Genomic DNA, 18940 nt, shown 5'->3' on the forward strand with positions numbered 1-18940 from the left:
GAGATGGCTTAGCATCTTCATCTCGATTCTTCTTGTTTGATAAAAACAATGAATTCGCAATATCACAAAGCACCAGTATCCCCCATCGGAAAGAGTAAAAGCCCAACGACCAGAACGCCTGCATCAGCCACATCGGCTTGGAAAGTTCCCCTGTATCGCCTCGGTGTTTATGCGGTACCAAAGGTGTTCTCGCCGGAGTAGGTGATGTATAGGAAGCTAGCGATGTAATGTTAGTCTGCAGTTTTCGGAAATGGGTGGGGGTGATGGAGTGAGAGCTCTTACCCATCCTCGTCCTTGTGCTCCTCGTAGATGCTGCTCATGAGAGCGGCAGTAGGAGGAAGGACCTCATCCACGAAGATGAAGATAGCCTTCTCTGGAGAAAGCTTAATCCTCTTGCGGATGACGTAGACAAACTGGCCTACTGTCAGGTCCGCGGGGACTAGGTACTTCTTCTTGTCGATGGTAGCAATATCGCTCTTCTCGACCTTTTCGCAGATGACCTGTTTAGAGGAGGTTTGGTTAGCCATCAAGATTCATCTTCAGAGAGTAAGGGTAGTCACGGCAAGCTGCATGGCGGGTGCTGGACCCGGTCGGGACGGGAACGGGGAATAAGACGAGGGCGAGGACGAGTAAATGAAGATGAAGCAGGGAGCCGTCAACTTACGGGAATGCGATCGGAATACTTCTGTCGGATGCGCTCGGCCTCAGCCTTGCGCTTCTCGAAGGGGTGCTCGTCCTTGAACTTGCTGCGCATCTTGACGGCAACCAAGAGGTTAAGAGTGTTGGGTGATGAGAGTGACTTGAAAGCGAAGCGGGTTGGTTGTGCGGCTGTGAGACTATCGATGGCGATTCAGAGGGCGATAAAAGCGATAAATATCGATAGCGCGGATGATGGAGTGAAGGGGTTTCGAGAGATGAAAAGGGGAAGAAAAAGGGATTCCAGGGATGTAGAGATGATGTAGAAGTTTAAGGCAGCGCAGGCAAGCTGTGGTGACGAAGTGGAGGAGAGGGGTGACCCAGTGACTCTGGCCCGATGACAAGGCGGTGGCCAGTGCAGGCAAAGAAAGGCAAAGCAAGAGGCGCAGGCAGGCCAGGCAGTGACGCTCGCCCTTTGTCACTTGTGCTAGGCCGGGCTGGGCTGGGCCTGAACGGGAACGGATGCAGCACGCAACCTGAACTGAACTGAGTTGGGTGGCGCGCTAAAGTTGATGCGGGACGCGGTGAATCACTCACTCACTCACTGGCCAGGCGTCTCGGGGGTACAAAGCCGGTGCTTGATCCTACTGGGGTACGGGGCGGGTACAAAGAGTGACGGCAGAGGCCATGTACCTTTTGGCAGCAGTGCTCACCCAGGAACAGCGGCGACACAGCTGCCACGGCACAAGAACAGCTTAGCTGTGGCTGGTCGATTTATGTACACTCATAACGCGGACACCACCGATGACTGTCTCTTCCAGGTACCTAGCACCGAGACCACATGATCAGCTGCCGGATCCTTGTGCGCTCACAGTCAAGTCACCAGGGGGGCTTCCCGGTACCTTTGCAGTGACAGGCAAGGCAAGGCAAGGTCCCGACTGGAGTGCGAGTGAGCCGCACGAGGGGTCGAGGGTCGAGGTACAAAGGCGCAGGTACGGGGTACTCCCGTCTGGTCCCGTCTGGTCTGCCTCAGCTGAGCTCGGGGCGCCGTATTCGCTTTCATCTCATCTGGATCTCCTTTGTAATCCATCGGCACCCCGTGCACCTTTGTTGATGATTCATCCTGGCCCTATGCTTAGTTTTGGAAGAGAAAAGAAAATGAAAGAGATGAACAATAAAGAAGCGTCTACCCAGAGGAATGGAAGCCGACAAAGAAACGCTGCTCCTTTGCTCTGGTCACATGTAGCTGTACAATTTCCGCATGTTTCACTCTCTCTTGCGCGTGTACTTACTGAATGAACTACTAGGTATGATAGCATGGGCATTTGAACGGCTTAGTAACTGCTTTAGCATTTCTGGAATATTCATCATATGCACGGGTGATTGTTTCCGGTACACTCAAGGTACGCGTACTCGCAAAACTACCAGAATCGAAGCCTCTGAAGCAACCGACGCAATATATAGCGAGATACACATAAGAGGTATGCTATGATTGTAGACGCCGAGGTGGTGGATCAGTAAATTCAATACAATAAAGGAGGATACAATTGCCCAACAAAGAAACTACATTTATGTAAAAGCATGTTCACTGTGGTGAAAGTCAGTGAACATTTTTCTCATGGAGCCTCTTTTTTCTTTCTTTCTTCTCGTTTATACTACTGTATTCGCCTTTGTAAGGTACCTACCTAGTAGTGTCCTTCATCTCTCTCTACTATACCTTACACTTTAGCCAGACATTGTACCACAGGTACTTCGTAGGTCGCTCTCCTTTGCCGTCTCTCTTGGTGGTGTATGCCGTCCAACACTCCACCAGTAGCTTCTTTTCTTTTCGCAATACGAAAGCAAGCGTATTGATCCCACAACTTAAACGCAATCCACACATCACCATGCCATTTACTCCCCCATTTCTTTCTCCAGTATGGTTCAAAGGCAAGTCTAGACTACCTTAGTCGAACAGTGACATGCTTCTGCTCAATCGGCTTCCGCCTGCCCCTCCGATCCGAGCTTGTGCCGGCCGCCGTCAGACAAGCAGTGCTCCGTACTTTTAACCCACCATGACTTGTGTGGGAAGATCTCAACCACCGAACACGCCACCAGGAATCCGGTGGCTCGATCAGTGGAGGGGCTAATTGGTCAATTCGACGAGAACCGCGACGACGAGAAAATCTTTCTCCGGCTTACTCTGGCAGCCGCGTCTTATTAAATCCAGCGTCGCCCGCCTTGTCTCGGCTCTTGGTCGCCCAGGCTCAACCCTCTTAATCCCATCACCAATTGCACCCCGCCATGGCTTCACCAATGGCTGCCTCTCGCCATGTCCAGCGCGTGGCTACACAGATCCGTCTGCGCTCAGCGCGGGTTCCCAGAGGCCAATTGACCTTCAATCGATGGGCATCGTCCGCTTCGGGCAGTCGGCGAGCTCCCGCCAGCTTCGGAACTTCATCCTCGGCAGCCGTTTGGCTTGCAGCCGCCGCCATTGGCATCACGGCTCCCTTGGCCTACAGCTTGGTGAGTTAGACACGATAGGCCCGGGGAGACACAATTCATTCCGAGATCCCTCCAGCTTACATGTCGCTTCTTTTTTCCTTTCCCAGACAACAGCAGAGCCTGCAAAACTCGACGTCACATCCCTCGCCGAGAAGGATGAGCAGAAGAAGAGAGAGGCAGTTGTCACCGAAGAGTCGCCCATGCGCCTGCGGATGGAGAAGTTCATCAAGGAGCAGCAGCAGATAATTGTCAAGGAACTCGAGCGCATCGACGGCAAGAAGTTTCGCAAAGACGAGTGGACGCGACCCAATGGCGGCGGCGGCATTACCTGTGTGCTGCAGGAGGGCAACGTATTCGAAAAGGCCGGCCTCGGCGTCAGCGTCGTCTACGGAACGCTTCCCAAGCCCGCCATCTTGAAGATGCGCGAAAACCACAAGAACCTCGACCCCGATGTCGAATCGCTGGAGTTCTTCGCCGCAGGCTTGAGCATGGTGCTCCATCCATACAACCCCATGGCTCCCACCGTGCACCTGAATTACCGATACTTCGAAACGGCCAACCCCGACGGCACCTCTCAGGCGTGGTGGTTTGGAGGCGGCTGCGACCTGACGCCCTCATACCTCTTTGACGAAGACGCCATCCACTTCCACAAGACCATCAAGGCTGCCTGCGACAATCACGACAAGACATACTACCCTCGATTCAAGAAATGGTGCGACAAGTACTTTTACAACAAGCATCGTGGTGAGTGCCGAGGCGTGGGCGGTATCTTCTTTGACGATCTAGACGAGTCCGAGCGAGACCAGGAGAACACCTTTGCATTCATCCAGGACTGCCTGAAGTCCTTCCTGCCGTCCTACGTCCCCATTCTCGAGAAGCGAAAGGACATGCCTTACGATGACAAGGAAAAGATGTGGCAGCAGATCCGTAGAGGCAAGTATGTCGAGTTCAACCTAGTTCACGACCGAGGCACTGCCTTTGGACTGAACACGCCTGGATCACGAGTCGAGAGTATTCTCATGAGCTTGCCATTGACGGCAAGCTGGAAGTACATGTATGAGCCAGAGCCCAAGAGCAGGGAGCAGAGACTGGTGGATGTCTTGAAGGAGCCCAAGGAGTGGGTTTGATTTGGTATATTCCCGTGTAATAATGCATAAAACAGTATATTTTGTAGTGTAGCGGCATAGATAAAAAAAGACAGTAGCATCATGAGTTCGAAGACTTCATACCGGTTCCTGTCCCGAGGTCGGAATGTGATATTGCTGTAGTTGAAGCAGAAAATTAGTGCCCAAAACAGACTAGGTGATTGTAATTTAACGGCACGACAATCTGTCACAGCTTCTTTATTCCGTACACAGATCGGATCTACAATGACTTCGTTCGAACCATCTCTCATCTAAATCGGTGTACAGCACCATTTCTCTTCTTTATGATTTTACCATTATTTCAAATCTAGATGATTGCAGCAAAATGAAACTGATAATCCATCACCAACGCTATACATAGCGAGATCCAGACTCGAGAGACCTCATTCAACTCTTGTCAGGACGCGCACTTAGACAGCAACGCCTCATAATGGAAGAGCATACTCTACCATCTCACCACCAGCTATTCGCTGCCCTTATTCCACCATCGCCTTTGCCCGGACTCCGTACCGCAGGTTTCACTGATAACCCTGGTGAAGCCGAGTTGATCAGGGAGACGCCATCATCCGCTGAGGATGGAAACTGGCGCCGGCAGTTGTTGACTCTTCATGTCATCTTCCCAAGTCTCCTTTTGCCGGCCTTGGATCTATTGGATCGCGGGCTAGTCAGCCGTCTTTTGGTGGCAGACGAGTCGCAAAAGGCACCGGCAGCAGCAGTACCGGTATCTTCTGATGGTATCCATAAACACGGAGAAACTGAGAATACCGACGAACAGTCCGAAGGCCATATCCCTGACAGCTTGCAAGCAATGGACCACAAAGATCAGATATGTATGTACACCGTACAATCTGCCGTCTCTACTACCTCTCGGCGTAAACGGCACACGCCACAAACAACCAAGGTCTATGCGGTTCATCTTGGTGCATGGAGCTGTTCATGTGGTGGATTCGCCCTCGATGCATATTCCCACTACGATGTGGCCAATAGTAGCGAGAAACTTCAAAACTCCCCACCGAAGGGATTGTTCGGCAACCTGGGGCTGGATAGATTGACATCACTCGAGGATTTTCCATGTTGTAAACACCTTCTCGCATGCTTGTTGGCAGAGAAATGGAGGAAGACCCCTAGAGGACACGTCCAAGATAGATATACAACAAAGGAAGAGTTGGCCGGCATAATTGGGGGCCACTAATTTCATGCATTGCAATTTATACAGGTCAGATCAAACGCAGGTGAATCATGCAATGTGTCTATTTGAGTTGATTTTTGCCTAGCAGTTTGCCATCATCAACATATAGAAAGCACTATTTCACTTATTACTCTAAGCACTGCTCGCCTACCAAATTTCAGACGGCATCAAGTTGACCTTTCCCTTTCATTATTTCTTTTTGGGCTTCTCCTTGTCGCTGCTCTCCTTGCCCTCTCCGTTTGCGGTGGCCGCAGCGCCCTCCTTCTTCTCATCCTTATTAGTGGCCTCGTCCTTCTTTGGCTCCTTCTCGTCCTGCTGCTGTCGGTTCTGGATCTTGTTCTCTATTAAATCGTGGAATGCAGTAATGGCGCGTATCAAGCTGCTCAGGTAGATGGCCATCAGCTGGTCGTTGGTTTTGATGCTCATGGCATGTGATAGTTCGTGGCTTCCCACTTTGCTGTCATCGTCTGGTGTAGAGAGGTTGGGGAGAAGGTTGAAAACGTCTTGTAGGTTGCCCAGGATCGCGTGGTTGACGGGGAGCTGCCCATCAAGGACTTTCTGGAGATAGGCACCAATGTCTCGTAACCGAAGGTGCAGTCCTTGAAGAGACTGGAGCTGGTTAGTGACGCGCGTGGACAGAGTGCCAACAGCAACGTCACGAATATCCCTTAGCAAGTGCTCAACACCAATCTCCTCCGCTTCTTCAGCCTCGATAATCGACGGTGTGTGGACGAAAGTTCGAGAAGTCGTCGTTCCATCCTATAAAGAGGCAAAGAGTCAGTTTGGTCTCTCCAGTGCGTCACTGAGAGTAACATACATCCTTGATTTCTTCGACCGCAAAGTACGCGTCGGTAGGGACACCCGATTCCTTTGGCTGGACATCAATAATGACCAGTAGAGGATTAGGTGTGTAGCGCTTGAACAGCTCGTTGATCTCGAGATCGGAGGCACGGAGCTTTGGTCCAGTGTGGTACCACCCCACCAGCTTCTCGCGCGCATTTACTTTCTTGAACATGTCGTTCATAGACTCGACGTAGTTGTGGTCCAGGAACCATACTGAAGGGTCCTTTTCATCCTCCTCAAAAGGGACTACACAAAGAAGAGGGCTCGTTAGAAAACACAGCCATACAGTCAAACTGGATAAAGAATCTCTACAGGTTTCCTGCCTAGTCTCCAGACGTACCTGCAAAGCTGTTCGACACCCTCACGTTCTTTCCATCATTCTGGCCGAGGAGAACTCCAACCACCCGCCTCTTTGTCTTGTTGTGTACTGTTCGGTTGTAGTGGTCAACTGCGGAGAGGAGGACAAGCGGAGCGACAGAGACGTTTCTCGTAACCAGCGAGAGGGTTTCCGCAGTGGTGGTCGGCATTGTAGCTGGCTGAGAACTGGACCTTTGCTGAGCAGTGTATCGGAGGAGTCGATGCTCAGGGAAGAGTTGGAGGAGTAAGAGCAGGTCGCAGCGGTTTGTAAACGGCGAGAGCACGGGAGAAGACGCCGATTGGTTTCAAGGTCGTGGGTTCGTGGTCAGTTGGTTTGCTTAACGGTGGAATCGCCAAAGCAGCAATTAGGTACCTATCCGACTTACGTCGCTGAGTTCCGTCATACTAGCAGTACCCCTCCACCAAGCTAACAAGGCAAGCTACATCAATTAGGGTAGTGCTTGAGAAGAAATTGAGGAAATATTACTAATATATTAGTAATAAAGTAGTATACAAATATTAAATAATTAACATTATCAAGGGAGATATTACCTCTTTATTTTATTTAATGAGTGTATTTTGTATGTAATTTAGTTAAAATTTACATTTTCTTATTTTCTTAAAGTTATAAGTTCAATATTTTGTCGTATTTTGAAAACCCAAGATCTATTTCTAATAATTCTTAATTAATTAATTAACGAGCTCGTCTCATTGTTTAACTGATTTTATCTAAAATACCCCCATGCTAATTCAGCCGAGATGACAAACCACCCTTGGCGTGCTATCCCTGTCTGTACCTAACAGAAATGTTTCTTTGCCACATGTTTGTTCCTCGACAAGGCATGATCTTGCCTCGACGATTGGAGACGCAATGGAGCCTCCTCCAACGAAACTGACACCAGGCAAGGGTGTTCAGTCGAAACCAAACAAGGGGCCTCCATCACCGACATTGGCCAATGTTGCGCGCCACTTTGCTGTGGACAGCGGCTCAACGTTGCTTGCCACGGCGGTCATCACCGTCTTGATATTCGGCGGATGCTGCTCCAATGTACGTCCTGTATTCCAGTGGCTCGTGATCGCGTGACTTAAAAGTTTGATTCCGCAGGTGTATGCTTTAGAGGCAATCATCAAGTAAGCCTTTCACTCAATGCCGACTTCAGCTACCTGCATAATCTAACATGTACACCGAATAGCTTCGAGCCGACAAACGGTAAACTTGCACTTGCATACCCTCCATAGACGACCGATTCCAACCTTGCACTTATCCACACAGGAACCCTCGTAACTTTCGTTCAATTCCTATTCGTCTCTATAACGGGCTACGTAGCACAATTCGATAGATCGCGCCCGCCGTTCTTCTTGACTCCCAACGTCGTCCCGCTTAGCCGCTGGCTTGTCAATATCCTTTTGTTCTTTACTATCAACGTGTTGAACAATCATGCCTTCAGCTATGACATATCCGTACCGGTTCACATCATTCTACGATCCGGAGGTAGCATATGCACCATGGCTGCCGGATATCTCTACGGCAAGACGTATTCACGCCCCCAAATATTTGCAGTGTTTCTGCTGAGTATTGGCGTCAGCCTCGCTGCTTGGTCGGATTCAAAAGACAAGGTAGGTCGTCGTTGTCACCGATGATGTTCTCCTCTTGGTCTAACATATTATACAGAAACCGAGTGACGATATTTCTGATCCTGTGTTCAACCCTGGTCTCTTGATCATCTTTGTCGCCCAAGTACTTTCAGCTATCATGGGGCTGTATACCGAAGCAACGTATCGAAAGTACGGACCGCAGTGGAAAGAGAATCTTTTCTATTCTCACATCTTGTCGCTGCCGTTGTTTTTGCCCTTTGCGCCCTCCATGTGGCGCAACTTAATCGTGCTAACCAAGAGCACGCCTGTTGCACTAAACATACCATTTGCTGCATCACTGCCGCCGGTCCAAGTTCCATCCCAATTGGCCTATCTTTCGGCCAACGTGTTGACCCAGTATGCCTGTATTCGTGGCGTGAACCTCCTTGCCGCAAACGCATCGGCACTCACCGTCACGATAATTCTCAGCATTCGAAAACTCATGAGCCTCTTGCTAAGCATCTGGCTATTTGGCAACACTCTCAAGGCTGGCACCCTCCTAAGCGCGGTAGTAGTGTTTGGAGCCGCCGGCCTCTACAGCGTTGCCCCGAAACCTGCCCCGGCCACGACCAAGGAAAAGAAGAAGGAGTGATACCGTTGCCGGAATTTTCTCATCAATAAGCTAGATCTCCTTGCTGTCTAGAGCGAATGCTTGTCATTGATAGAAGATGCAAGTAAACGAAGAGACGGGCTTCACGACATCGTTCAATTTGGAACGGCCAATTAGAAGAGTCTATATAGAGTACAAGTCGCATTTTAAATTCATATAGATGGTAAGCGGTCAATATATACACTTCAGTTGCCTTTTCTTTTCCCGACATTGTAATACAGCATTGTGCATTTAAAATCGCCCCGCGATCTCATATATCTCGTACCCAGCCGGCACTTGATCCCTGAAATGACACTCAGACTCAATAAGAGACAAGGGCTCGATTTAAACAGCAGGGCGCTAGTCCTAATTTGAGCGACCCAAACACAAGTGCGGATTAGCTTTAATCCCACTGCCTGCATGAATCTCGTACCTAAAAGTACCTGAGATCGCCTTGCTGCGGCTCTTTGTTTTTGTGCCAAACGGAATCTTGCTGTGTAACTTTGAACCATTCACCACCGACTAGCTGGCCCATCCCATTTCCAACTGCGCAGCCATTGGCACACTCATTTTGCCGGTATCCATATATTAGACGGTCAACTAAACGAATTAGAGTTATGCCTGGTGAGTCCATACCCGGGATAAGCATTTGGTGGCTTCACAGTTGCGCTTCATTGGGCTGTATTTTGAACCTAATAAATGGGGCTGCCTTGACTCTTTTCTTCTGCCTTTCACGATGGTTATTTTGCGTTGTTTGAAATGCCGTAAATACGATTCCTAATTACATTTGTCCAGACCACGCGTCGTTACATAGTAGTAACGGCATATCCCTTCCGGTCCGTACCAGGGAAGAGGGGGATGATGAAGATGTGCAAGGGCAGGCTACCAGTGGCTTGATCGACCCTGAAATCCATCAAGATTCTCTCGAGGGCCACGAAGAACATCTCCATGATGGAATGCTGTTACGAGATCTCCAAGAACGCACGACGTTCTATGACCCTGTTGCAGAGCTTCAGATGACACAGACGGATGCAAAGCTGTTCTATCAGCGGAGCAAGATTGACCCACGGACTGGGAACTCTCCATGGCCACAGTCAACTCCTTTCGGAAGCCCTCTCATGCTCTCAGGCTCACGCCCAGCTACAGAGTGGGGTGGTGATTCCTTGGTTCTTGATCTCGATGGTGATTAGCAAATCCGTCTGCGATATGTGAGGAGAAAACGGATTGCTGATCAAGGTACTAGACAAGCCAGAAGTCGTAGACACTCCTGCCAGGCCGTATGAATCGACAATTCCTCCCAATGCCTCATATCCTCTGAAGCCTAGTCTTAATACCAGCCACGGCTTTAATGAGACAAGGGTCGCCAATGACCCCGCTGCTGGATTATCAGGCAATGGACTCTTTGATACTGAGCCTCATATAACAGCTGAGCTCAGTGCGATTTCAAAGCAGATTCAGAGAATACTTGACATGAGACGCAAGTACATTTCTCTTTCTAACCAAGGGCCAAATGACAACCCCAGAGATAATGCAGATTGGGAAATCTACCCTCCTCCTCCTGATCCAGCATGGATCCATAGCCACGGCAACGGCACTGACGAGGCCGGGAAGCAAGGCGTAGGCTCTTCGACAACTACTACTGAACGAAAGAGGCCTGTCCGAAAAAGAAAGCCTGGCCACGACATTGGAGATGATTTCTTTTTTGAAGACTTACTTCCCCTGCCTGAAAACGGCGAGATGAGCTTTGAAATGGACAGCGAAGGAGTCTATCAGGTGTTTGACACCCCAAGCAGCAAAACCCCCGCTATTCGCGTGCCTACGATTCGAGAATTCTATATTGATTTGGAAGAACTTCTCACAGTTTCATCTGACGGTCCAAGTAAAAGCTTTGCTTTTCGTCGACTTCAATATCTAGAGGGAAAATTCAACCTATATGTTCTTCTTAATGAATACCAGGAGACTGCCGATAGCAAAAAGGTGCCGCATCGAGATTTCTACAATGTCCGAAAGGTGGATACGCACGTCCACCACTCTGCATGCATGAATCAGAAACATCTCTTGCGGTTCATCAAGAGCAAGATGAAGAAGTATCCGAACGAAGTTGTGCTCTTCCGAGATGGCAAGCATCTCACCTTGGCGGAGGTCTTTGCCAGTATCAATCTGACGGCGTATGATTTGAGCATAGATACACTTGATATGCATGTAAGTCACAAACCTAGACGTCCTAAGCGGACCTGATCTACCAGCATGCCAGTATTCTGACCGACTAGGCACACACTGATTCCTTTCACCGTTTCGATAAATTCAACCTCAAGTACAACCCCATTGGCGAGTCGCGCCTGAGGACCATCTTTCTCAAAACCGATAATTTCATCCACGGGCGCTACCTGGCGGAGATTACCAAGGAGGTGATAGCTGACTTGGAATCCAGCAAGTACCAGATGGTCGAATGGCGCATATCCATCTATGGCAAGTCCATAGATGAGTGGGATAGGCTTGCAGCCTGGGTTGTGGACAATAAGCTCTTTTCCCACAACGTCCGCTGGCTCGTCCAAATCCCTCGTCTCTACGACATCTACAAAGCTAGCGGCTTGATGGATACATTTGAGCAGGTTATAAAGAATGTATTCCAGCCCCTATTCGAAGTCACAAAGGATCCGTCAAGCCATCCAAAGCTACATGTGTTTTTAGAACGCGTTATTGGCTTTGACAGCGTCGATGACGAAAGCAAAATTGAACGACGTCTGTTTAAGAAGTTCCCTGTGCCCCGAGCCTGGGATACGAAGCAGAATCCTCCATACAGCTACTGGATCTATTACTTGTATGCCAACATGACCTCGTTGAACCACTTCCGACGGAGTCGCGGCTTCAATACATTCGTTCTACGACCTCATTGCGGAGAGGCGGGCGATAGCGAACACTTAGCTGTGGCGGCACTGTGCTGTCATAGTATCAGCCATGGATTGCTTCTTCGCAAAGTTCCTCTGCTCCAGTATATCTTTTATTTGGAGCAAATCGGAATCGCCATGTCGCCTCTAAGTAACAACGCCTTGTTCCTTGCTTATGAACGAAACCCATTCCATCAGTATTTCAGACGCGGCTTAAACGTCTCTCTATCCACAGACGACCCGTTGCAATTTGCTTTTACCAAGGAACCCTTGATCGAAGAGTATGCTGTGGCTGCACAGATATATAAGCTGAGTCCAGTGGACATGTGCGAGCTAGCAAAGAATTCGGTAAAGCAGAGTGGCTATGAGAAAGCCATCAAGAAACAGTGGCTGGGCCAAGATTTTGAGAAACCCGGGAAGGATGGGAACAAGATGGTGAAGACAAATGTGCCGGATCGCAGAGAAGAATTCCGGTACCATACGCTCCTCCAGGAAAGAGACATGTAAGTGATTGTCATATTTCTCCCCTCGCGCATACATATACTTACTTTGACAATTTAGTTTGAGAAAGTATCTTGATTACGGCTCTGGCGATGACCTCTTGGCAAACGGGGTGTTAGCAAGCGCCCAAGCAGCAGAACCACTTGAGAGCAAGACTCAACCTTTCCCGGCTGCTACGGCGGCCGAGCCCAAGGATGGAGAGTCCGAGGGACATGTGTCATTTGTCGACGCTCACACAGGAGAGCCTCTTAAGACGGATAATCACTTGTCTGGAAGCGACCCGATGATGTTTCCAGGAATCCTCGCCCGAGAGCATCGAAACAATAGTTCGAGAAACTTGGCCCAGAGTGATGACAGAGCAAAGTAGTGTTTTCGACGTAGGATAGTAATGAAAGAAATCCACTCCTGCATGTTTTGTTGTTGTACAGTATTTCACAGTGCATGATGCCAGTATATGCCCCAACCTACAATGAGCACCTATCATCTTTATCATCCTATATATTGATGTAGAGAATTAAAATCCCCATAAGTAACAATATTTTCTAAGTTTATAATACGCCACGATATTAGCCTCAATGAGTTGAACGATCCATGTTAATTGCCATCGCCACAAGCAACACTAGAAATCCAACCCAACTTCCCCACAGCGCTAACAGACCTCCCACCAACACCCAAAATCCACTCCCCGAGCCTTTCAGCCAGCATCTCATCATCATTCTTTCACATCGCCCCTCAAAAACATACCGATAACATCACACCGGAATTCACTAGAGCTCACGCATTGAATCAATCTCATTCAGAAGCTCCTCATCAACGAAATAAATGAATCCGCAGACGTCCACCCGCCCCGTCCAGAAGCTTTCCAAGGCAGTCGCCAAATGCGCGGTAGAGGTGGGCAAAAACTCCGTCATGCTTCTTTCCCAGTCTCTCAACTTTGTGCTAAAGAAGAAAAAAACCTAGGCCGCTGCATATGGGAAATGCATCATGGCGGATTATAATGATGTATACAAGGATAAATGCGCTCGGGAATTCCTGAGGTTGAAAGATTGCTACCTGGTGAGTCCAGAAAATATCCTTCATCTACCTACATAAATGCAGAGAGCTGACAGATGCCCTTTCAATTCGTCACTACAGACAGCAGTGAAAAAGGTGTAAATAATAGAACAAAAGGGGGATTCTTACAGAGACTTAATTCTAATGAACAATTTTTTTTTTCTATTTTCTATTTTACTTGTCTTTCATTCTTTTCCATGTACATGGCATTCTACATTTAGAGCTTTACAAGTCTCAGCAAAAGAGTGGCCTGCTGAACCTCTTGTTCCTCCTCCGCAATGAGCTCATTAGTGGCTCCTTCTTGGTGCTTCTCGACCGGCCGGCGAAGGACCTTCTCAAAAGCGGATGCCTGAGAAACAATGGCCTCCTCCAGTCCGATATTGTCAGGGTCTGACAACACCTTGTATTCCATCTTAATATCGTCGGTGGGCTGCAGGCCGGCCTTCTTGCGCAGGCGCTGAACACGGTTGATGATCTCTCTAGCCAATCCTTCCTGAGCCAATTCAGGGTGAATCTCCGAATCCAAAATGGTCAGCAAATCGCTGTCAGTGTTGATCTCCAGCATCTTGGAAGCCTCATCCTCCTTTACGCTTCGACGGACAACAAGATCTCCTTCCTCTAGACGGATGCCATCAACAATGATGAACTTTTCGGTGAGATAGCTCTGCGCTTGCTCACTGGTCAAGCCAGGCAGGGCCTTCTTGACACGAGCCATATCCTTCTTGAGCTTCTTGCCAAGCACCGGCCAATCAGCCGTCACACTGTATTGCACATTGTATTTTTCTTCGTCTGAAGTAAGTACCAAGTCTCTAACGTTAAGTTCTTCGGTGATGTAGGATTCGAGCGACTTGATGTCATCGAGGTATTGCTGATCGCGATGAATGACAACCAATGTTCGAAGAGGCGTCTTAAGGCCAATGGCTCTGCGCTCTCGAGAGACACGTGCCAGCTCAATGACTCGCTGCATTCTTGATACTCTACGCTCAACTTCGGCATCGAACAACTCTTGCTTAACCTCAGGGAACGGGAGGAAGTGGACACTCCGAGCATCTTCTCCCTGTAATTCTTTGGGAATGTGCTGCACAAGCTTCAGGTAGATGGTATCGGACAAGAAAGGCGTGAAGGGGGCCAATCCTCTGCAGAGAGTGAAAAGCACCTCAAATAGGGAGTTGAGAGCATGCAGGGTATCATTGAGGCCGTTTTCTCCCTTGAGACGGCGTCTGTTGAATCGAATATACCAGTTGGTTGTGTTGTCAATGAGCTCGAGGAGTCGAGGGACCACGGTATACAGTCGGTATCCTTGAATACATGTTAGCTCCTCCAGATTGATGTATGAAGCCTTCCAAGTTCTTAGTACGTACCTTTCATCTCTTCGTTAACAAATTGAAGCAAACTCTGGCAGCTGGCCAAAATCCACTTGTCCATTACGTTGGTGTTCGTGGTTTCCAGCTCCGTGTTCCACTTGTAGTCCACTCCCTCAACCTTCTTCAGGAGCGCAACCTGGCCCTCAAAGAACTTGTAACTGTTCCACAAAGGGAGGAGGACCTTTTGAACGACTTCCCTCACTCCAGTCTCCTTGAATCTCAACGGCTCTGCTCGCACGACGGGAGAGTTGATAAGATAGAGTCTCAGGGCATCGGATCCGTATTTGGTCATGACGATACTGGGGTCTGGGTAGTTCTTCAATCGCTTTGACATCTTCTTTCCGTCCTCAGCCAAAACGATACCATTCACAACACAGTTCTTGAATGGCGAAGTGCCGAACAAGTGTGTGCCCAGTACCAGCAAGGTATAGAACCAGCCTCGTGTTTGATCCAAACCTTCGGCAATGAAGTCTCCAGGGAACGAGGCCTTGAACTTTTCAACATTCTCAAAAGGATAGTGTTGACTAGCGTAGGGCATGCTGCCTGACTCGAACCAGCAGTCGAAAACTTCAGTCACACGCTTCAGGGTGCCCTTGCCCATTTTGCTGGGGATGGTGATGTGATCGACTTTGTCTCGGTGAATGTCATTCAGCTCCCCAGTGTAGCCACTGAGTTCTTTGAGTTCTTCAACACTTCCCACGCAAACACGCTCTTCCATGTCGTCACTCACCCACAGCGGGATCGGTGTACCCCAGTAACGGTTTCGTCCAACATTCCAATCTCGAGCGTTCCGGATCCAACTGGCGAATCGGCGCTCCTTCACGAATGATGGAACCCAATGAGAATCTTCAATGTTCTGAAGCATGCTTGGGATGATTTCCGGGATGCGGATAAACCATGAAGGCAAAGCTCTGTAGATAAGGGGCGTATCAGAGCGCGGGCACATGGGGTACGAGTGACGAAGCTGAGATTCAACAATGAGTCGGCCAGCCTGCTTGAGGTGCTTGATGATGTGCTTGTCGGCTTCCTTGCAATGCATGCCAGCAAAGTCGGGGACACGGTCAGTGAAATGAGCAGTATCATTGAGAGGATCCGGAGGGGGGCGGCTCTCGCTAATGACACCGGCCTCAAGGGCCACATTGTAATCGTCCTCTCCGAAAGCTGGTGCTTGATGCACAATTCCCGTACCGCTATCCGCCGTGACATAGGTGGCATTCAGGACTTTGAATCCTACATCCTTGAAATCTTCATAGAAGTAGTCAAACAAAGGCTTGTACTTCCACCCAAGCATCTCTGATCCCTTGATTTTGCCAAGTCTTTGGAAATCGGCCTTTTTGGGGTCCTTGTAAAGAGTAGTAAGAAGATTCTCCAGGATGATAAAGTTCTTTCCAGTCTTGCCATCCTTGATCTTGAGGTATTCGAAGTCTGGATGGGCGGCGAGACCGGTGTGTGATGGCAGTGTCCACGGGGTAGTCGTCCATGCCAAAAGGTGAGTCTCGGGATCGTCTACCAAGGGAAACGATACGACAACGGCGGGGTCGGTCACGTCTTGATAGTTTTGGTTTGCCTCAAAGTTGCTAAGGGCAGTAGTCAAGACCGTCGAGTAAGGCATAACTCGGTAGCCCTGGTACACTTGACCCTTTTCGTGCAACTGCTTGAAAACCCACCACAGGGATTCCATGAAGGTTGGGTCCATGGTCTGTGACAGCACATTAGTAATGCCCTCGGAGAGATGAATTGTGATTCTCGGCATGAGAGTCTGACCTTGTAATCGTTATCGAAGTCAATCCACCGTCCCAAACGTTCAATGGTAGTGCGCCATTCCGCAGCATATCGCATGACAATAGAACGACATTCTTCGTTGTACTTTGCAATTCCGATCTTCTCCACAGCGGCCTTTCCGGAGATGCCCAGCTTCTTGTCAATCTCGTGCTCGATGGGAAGTCCGTGAGTATCCCATCCGAATCTTCGCTCGACGTGGTAGCCCTTCATGGACCAATATCTCGGGATAATGTCCTTAATGGTGGAGGCCAGCAAGTGACCGTAGTGGGGGAGACCGGTAGCGAATGGCGGGCCATCATAGAAGGTATAAGGAGGTCGACCTTCGGACAGTTCCAGCTGTAGGATTTGTTAGAGTGCGTCACAGCAGAAAATAATTTATAATTCTTTGTTGACATACCTGACGGTGGAAAGCGTTGATCTCTCTCCATCGCTGGAGGATGGCCTCCTCCTCCTTGGGAAAGTCGATGGACATGGTGCTATTCTCTCTCTCTCGCAAGTAAATGGAGTGGATATGAATAGAAGTGAGCAGTATGGTGGCCAAAAACAAGTAAACAAGGCAAAGGATGGCCCTTTATACTCCCACTGCTTGAGTCAAGAAATCGGCCTCGAGTGAGTCAAAAGTTCAAAGTTCGAAATGGAGGGGCAGTGGGAGATTCCTCAGAGGGTAAGTGGGGTTGCCGTCGCGCATTTGGACAGCACGGGGCACCGAAATTGATTTAATGCTGCTAAACCATAAGCAGTAGTATCCCGCATCATGTGTATTAGCACATCGTACCGAGTACGGAGCACAGCTGATATAATCCGTTCAACAGGCGCGCTGACGCATCTCGATAGACATCCCTTAGTATTAACAGGCTGTCAACTTGGGCCAAAGAGCTCTGGATAGAGAGCCAGCAACCGCCGAATAGCGCCCGTGGATGGCTCTTTAGACGGCTGATGTGACGCGAGGTTATGCCTAGAGGCAATCGTTTGGCAAATAGAGAGACAGACGACCGGATCCTCCCCAGCTCAGAACCCAACTCTTGACCATGTCGTTCTTGTTTGGGAGAGGCAGATCGCGGGCTGCTGCCGATCTGCCCAGGCAAGCTCGTGATCACATCATGAAGCTCGAAAGCCCTAACGGGGTCTCCAAGGTGAGTTGTCGGGATTCCTCGGGCGTCGCGGCGTTGCTTTCTGACACGACCAGGCTGAAGAGCTTGCTCGCGTGCTCAATCAGATGAAGGTCGTTCTCCAAGGCACTCAAGGTATGCAAATATACAGACGCCGCCCACGCTTCCTAGTACCGTTACTCTCCTCCGTCCCACTGTTCTCAGCCTAGCCATCTGGGTGCATTAACACTAGCCTAAGAAACTGAGAGCTCACCCGAGCAGATCTATCAGCTCGTCACGGCCCTGATAGACGAAGACCTGCTCCACCTGCTAGCTACCAACCTCTATCGCCTACCTTTTGAGTCGCGAAAGGATACCCAAGTGATCTTCTCTTATGTATTCCGCTTCCGGCCCGCGGCAGCGGCTCCCAAGAGCGACCCCATCGCCCTGTCTTATGTGGTGTGTAACAGACCACAAGTCCTAGTTGAACTCTGTCGCGCCTATGACCACAAAGAAAGTGCCACTCCTGCGGGATCCGTCCTCCGAGAGCTCCTCAAAAATGAAGCCGCCGCTGCCATAATCCTATATGACGACGGGGATGAACCCGGGTCTAGTTGTAAAGGCCTCAATGCTATTGATCGCAACCGCCCTCAGAGCGGCCGCGGAGTGTTTTGGAAATTTTTCGACTGGATCAACAAGAGCTCCTTTGAGGTTGCTGCGGACGCGTTTACGACTTTCCGGGTGGGACATGATTTGCTACACCTAATCGCGAATTCTTTGAACCAGGCTTTCTAACCGGTCAGTAGGAACTCTTGACGCGGCATAAAGACCTGATCCCGAAGTATCTATCCACCAATTTCGAGCTGTTTTTTGACAAGTACAACAACACTCTGGTCCAGTCAAACAGCTATGTCACCAAACGACAATCCATCAAACTCCTTGGCGAACTGCTGCTGGACCGCTCCAACTATAGCGTCATGACGGCTTACGTCGATAGTGGCGAGCACTTGAAAATATGCATGAATCTCCTTCGAGACGACAGGAAAATGGTCCAGTATGAAGGGTTCCACGTGTTCAAGGTTTTCGTTGCGAATCCGCATAAATCCATTGCCGTCCAGAAGATTCTTCTCATGAACCGCGAGAAGCTCTTGGTCTTTCTAGCACACTTTCTCGAGGACCGGACTGATGACGAACAATTCATTGATGAACGAGAATTTTTGATTAAGCAAATCCGTAATATGCCATCGACTCCCGTGGTCTCTCAACGATCTGTTAGCGCATCATAATGTATCTCGATTTCCTAGAGGGAGAGAAGGGGAGGAGGGAGCATAGTTAGAACTGATGTTATATGAGCGTCTTGCTATCCCTCCTTTTAATCGCGGGGGT

General features: G+C 49.4%; 8 protein-coding genes across 8 annotated transcripts; 5 read left to right on the forward strand and 3 right to left on the reverse strand.

Annotated features, from left to right (window-relative positions):
- Positions 1 to 167: 167 nt before the first annotated feature.
- Positions 168 to 754, reverse strand: T069G_01004 (autophagy protein atg8 ubiquitin like domain-containing protein; the record flags this gene model as incomplete). Its single annotated transcript, XM_056168214.1, has 3 exons — positions 168 to 216; positions 283 to 500; positions 665 to 754. 3 exons carry the CDS (start codon positions 752 to 754, stop codon positions 168 to 170), a joined length of 357 nt encoding a protein of 118 aa, XP_056033530.1.
- A 2165-nt stretch (positions 755 to 2919) lies between these two features.
- Positions 2920 to 4247, forward strand: T069G_01005 (coproporphyrinogen III oxidase domain-containing protein; the record flags this gene model as incomplete). The annotated part of the gene is made up of 2 exons (XM_056168215.1): positions 2920 to 3141; positions 3228 to 4247. 2 exons carry the CDS (start codon positions 2920 to 2922, stop codon positions 4245 to 4247), a joined length of 1242 nt encoding a protein of 413 aa, XP_056033531.1.
- Positions 4248 to 4695: 448 nt separating this feature from the next.
- Positions 4696 to 5457, forward strand: T069G_01006 (uncharacterized protein; the record flags this gene model as incomplete). Its single annotated transcript, XM_056168216.1, has 1 exon — positions 4696 to 5457. One exon carries the CDS (start codon positions 4696 to 4698, stop codon positions 5455 to 5457), a length of 762 nt encoding a protein of 253 aa, XP_056033532.1.
- Positions 5458 to 5643: 186 nt separating this feature from the next.
- T069G_01007 (maintenance of mitochondrial structure and function domain-containing protein) lies at positions 5644 to 6824 on the reverse strand (the record flags this gene model as incomplete). Its single annotated transcript, XM_056168217.1, has 3 exons — positions 5644 to 6213; positions 6272 to 6543; positions 6638 to 6824. 3 exons carry the CDS (start codon positions 6822 to 6824, stop codon positions 5644 to 5646), a joined length of 1029 nt encoding a protein of 342 aa, XP_056033533.1.
- A 701-nt stretch (positions 6825 to 7525) lies between these two features.
- Positions 7526 to 8881, forward strand: T069G_01008 (UAA transporter family domain-containing protein; the record flags this gene model as incomplete). The annotated part of the gene is made up of 5 exons (XM_056168218.1): positions 7526 to 7702; positions 7760 to 7785; positions 7848 to 7864; positions 7928 to 8271; positions 8327 to 8881. The coding sequence occupies 5 exons, from the start codon at positions 7526 to 7528 to the stop codon at positions 8879 to 8881; spliced, it is 1119 nt and encodes a 372-aa protein (XP_056033534.1).
- A 953-nt stretch (positions 8882 to 9834) lies between these two features.
- On the forward strand, positions 9835 to 12634 carry T069G_01009 (adenosine/AMP deaminase domain-containing protein; the record flags this gene model as incomplete). The annotated part of the gene is made up of 5 exons (XM_056168219.1): positions 9835 to 10044; positions 10115 to 10488; positions 10546 to 11080; positions 11149 to 12269; positions 12328 to 12634. The coding sequence occupies 5 exons, from the start codon at positions 9835 to 9837 to the stop codon at positions 12632 to 12634; spliced, it is 2547 nt and encodes an 848-aa protein (XP_056033535.1).
- A 903-nt stretch (positions 12635 to 13537) lies between these two features.
- T069G_01010 (tRNA synthetases class I (I, l, M and v) domain-containing protein) lies at positions 13538 to 16938 on the reverse strand (the record flags this gene model as incomplete). Its single annotated transcript, XM_056168220.1, has 4 exons — positions 13538 to 14619; positions 14682 to 16383; positions 16449 to 16802; positions 16864 to 16938. 4 exons carry the CDS (start codon positions 16936 to 16938, stop codon positions 13538 to 13540), a joined length of 3213 nt encoding a protein of 1070 aa, XP_056033536.1.
- A 556-nt stretch (positions 16939 to 17494) lies between these two features.
- Positions 17495 to 18840, forward strand: T069G_01011 (mo25-like domain-containing protein; the record flags this gene model as incomplete). The annotated part of the gene is made up of 5 exons (XM_056168221.1): positions 17495 to 17599; positions 17653 to 17710; positions 17814 to 18102; positions 18169 to 18295; positions 18361 to 18840. The coding sequence occupies 5 exons, from the start codon at positions 17495 to 17497 to the stop codon at positions 18838 to 18840; spliced, it is 1059 nt and encodes a 352-aa protein (XP_056033537.1).
- Between the last annotated feature and the right edge of the window lie 100 nt (positions 18841 to 18940).

The sequence above is a fragment of the Trichoderma breve genome, chromosome 1 (assembly GCF_028502605.1).
Source record: "Trichoderma breve strain T069 chromosome 1, whole genome shotgun sequence".
Taxonomy (NCBI): domain Eukaryota; kingdom Fungi; phylum Ascomycota; class Sordariomycetes; order Hypocreales; family Hypocreaceae; genus Trichoderma; species Trichoderma breve.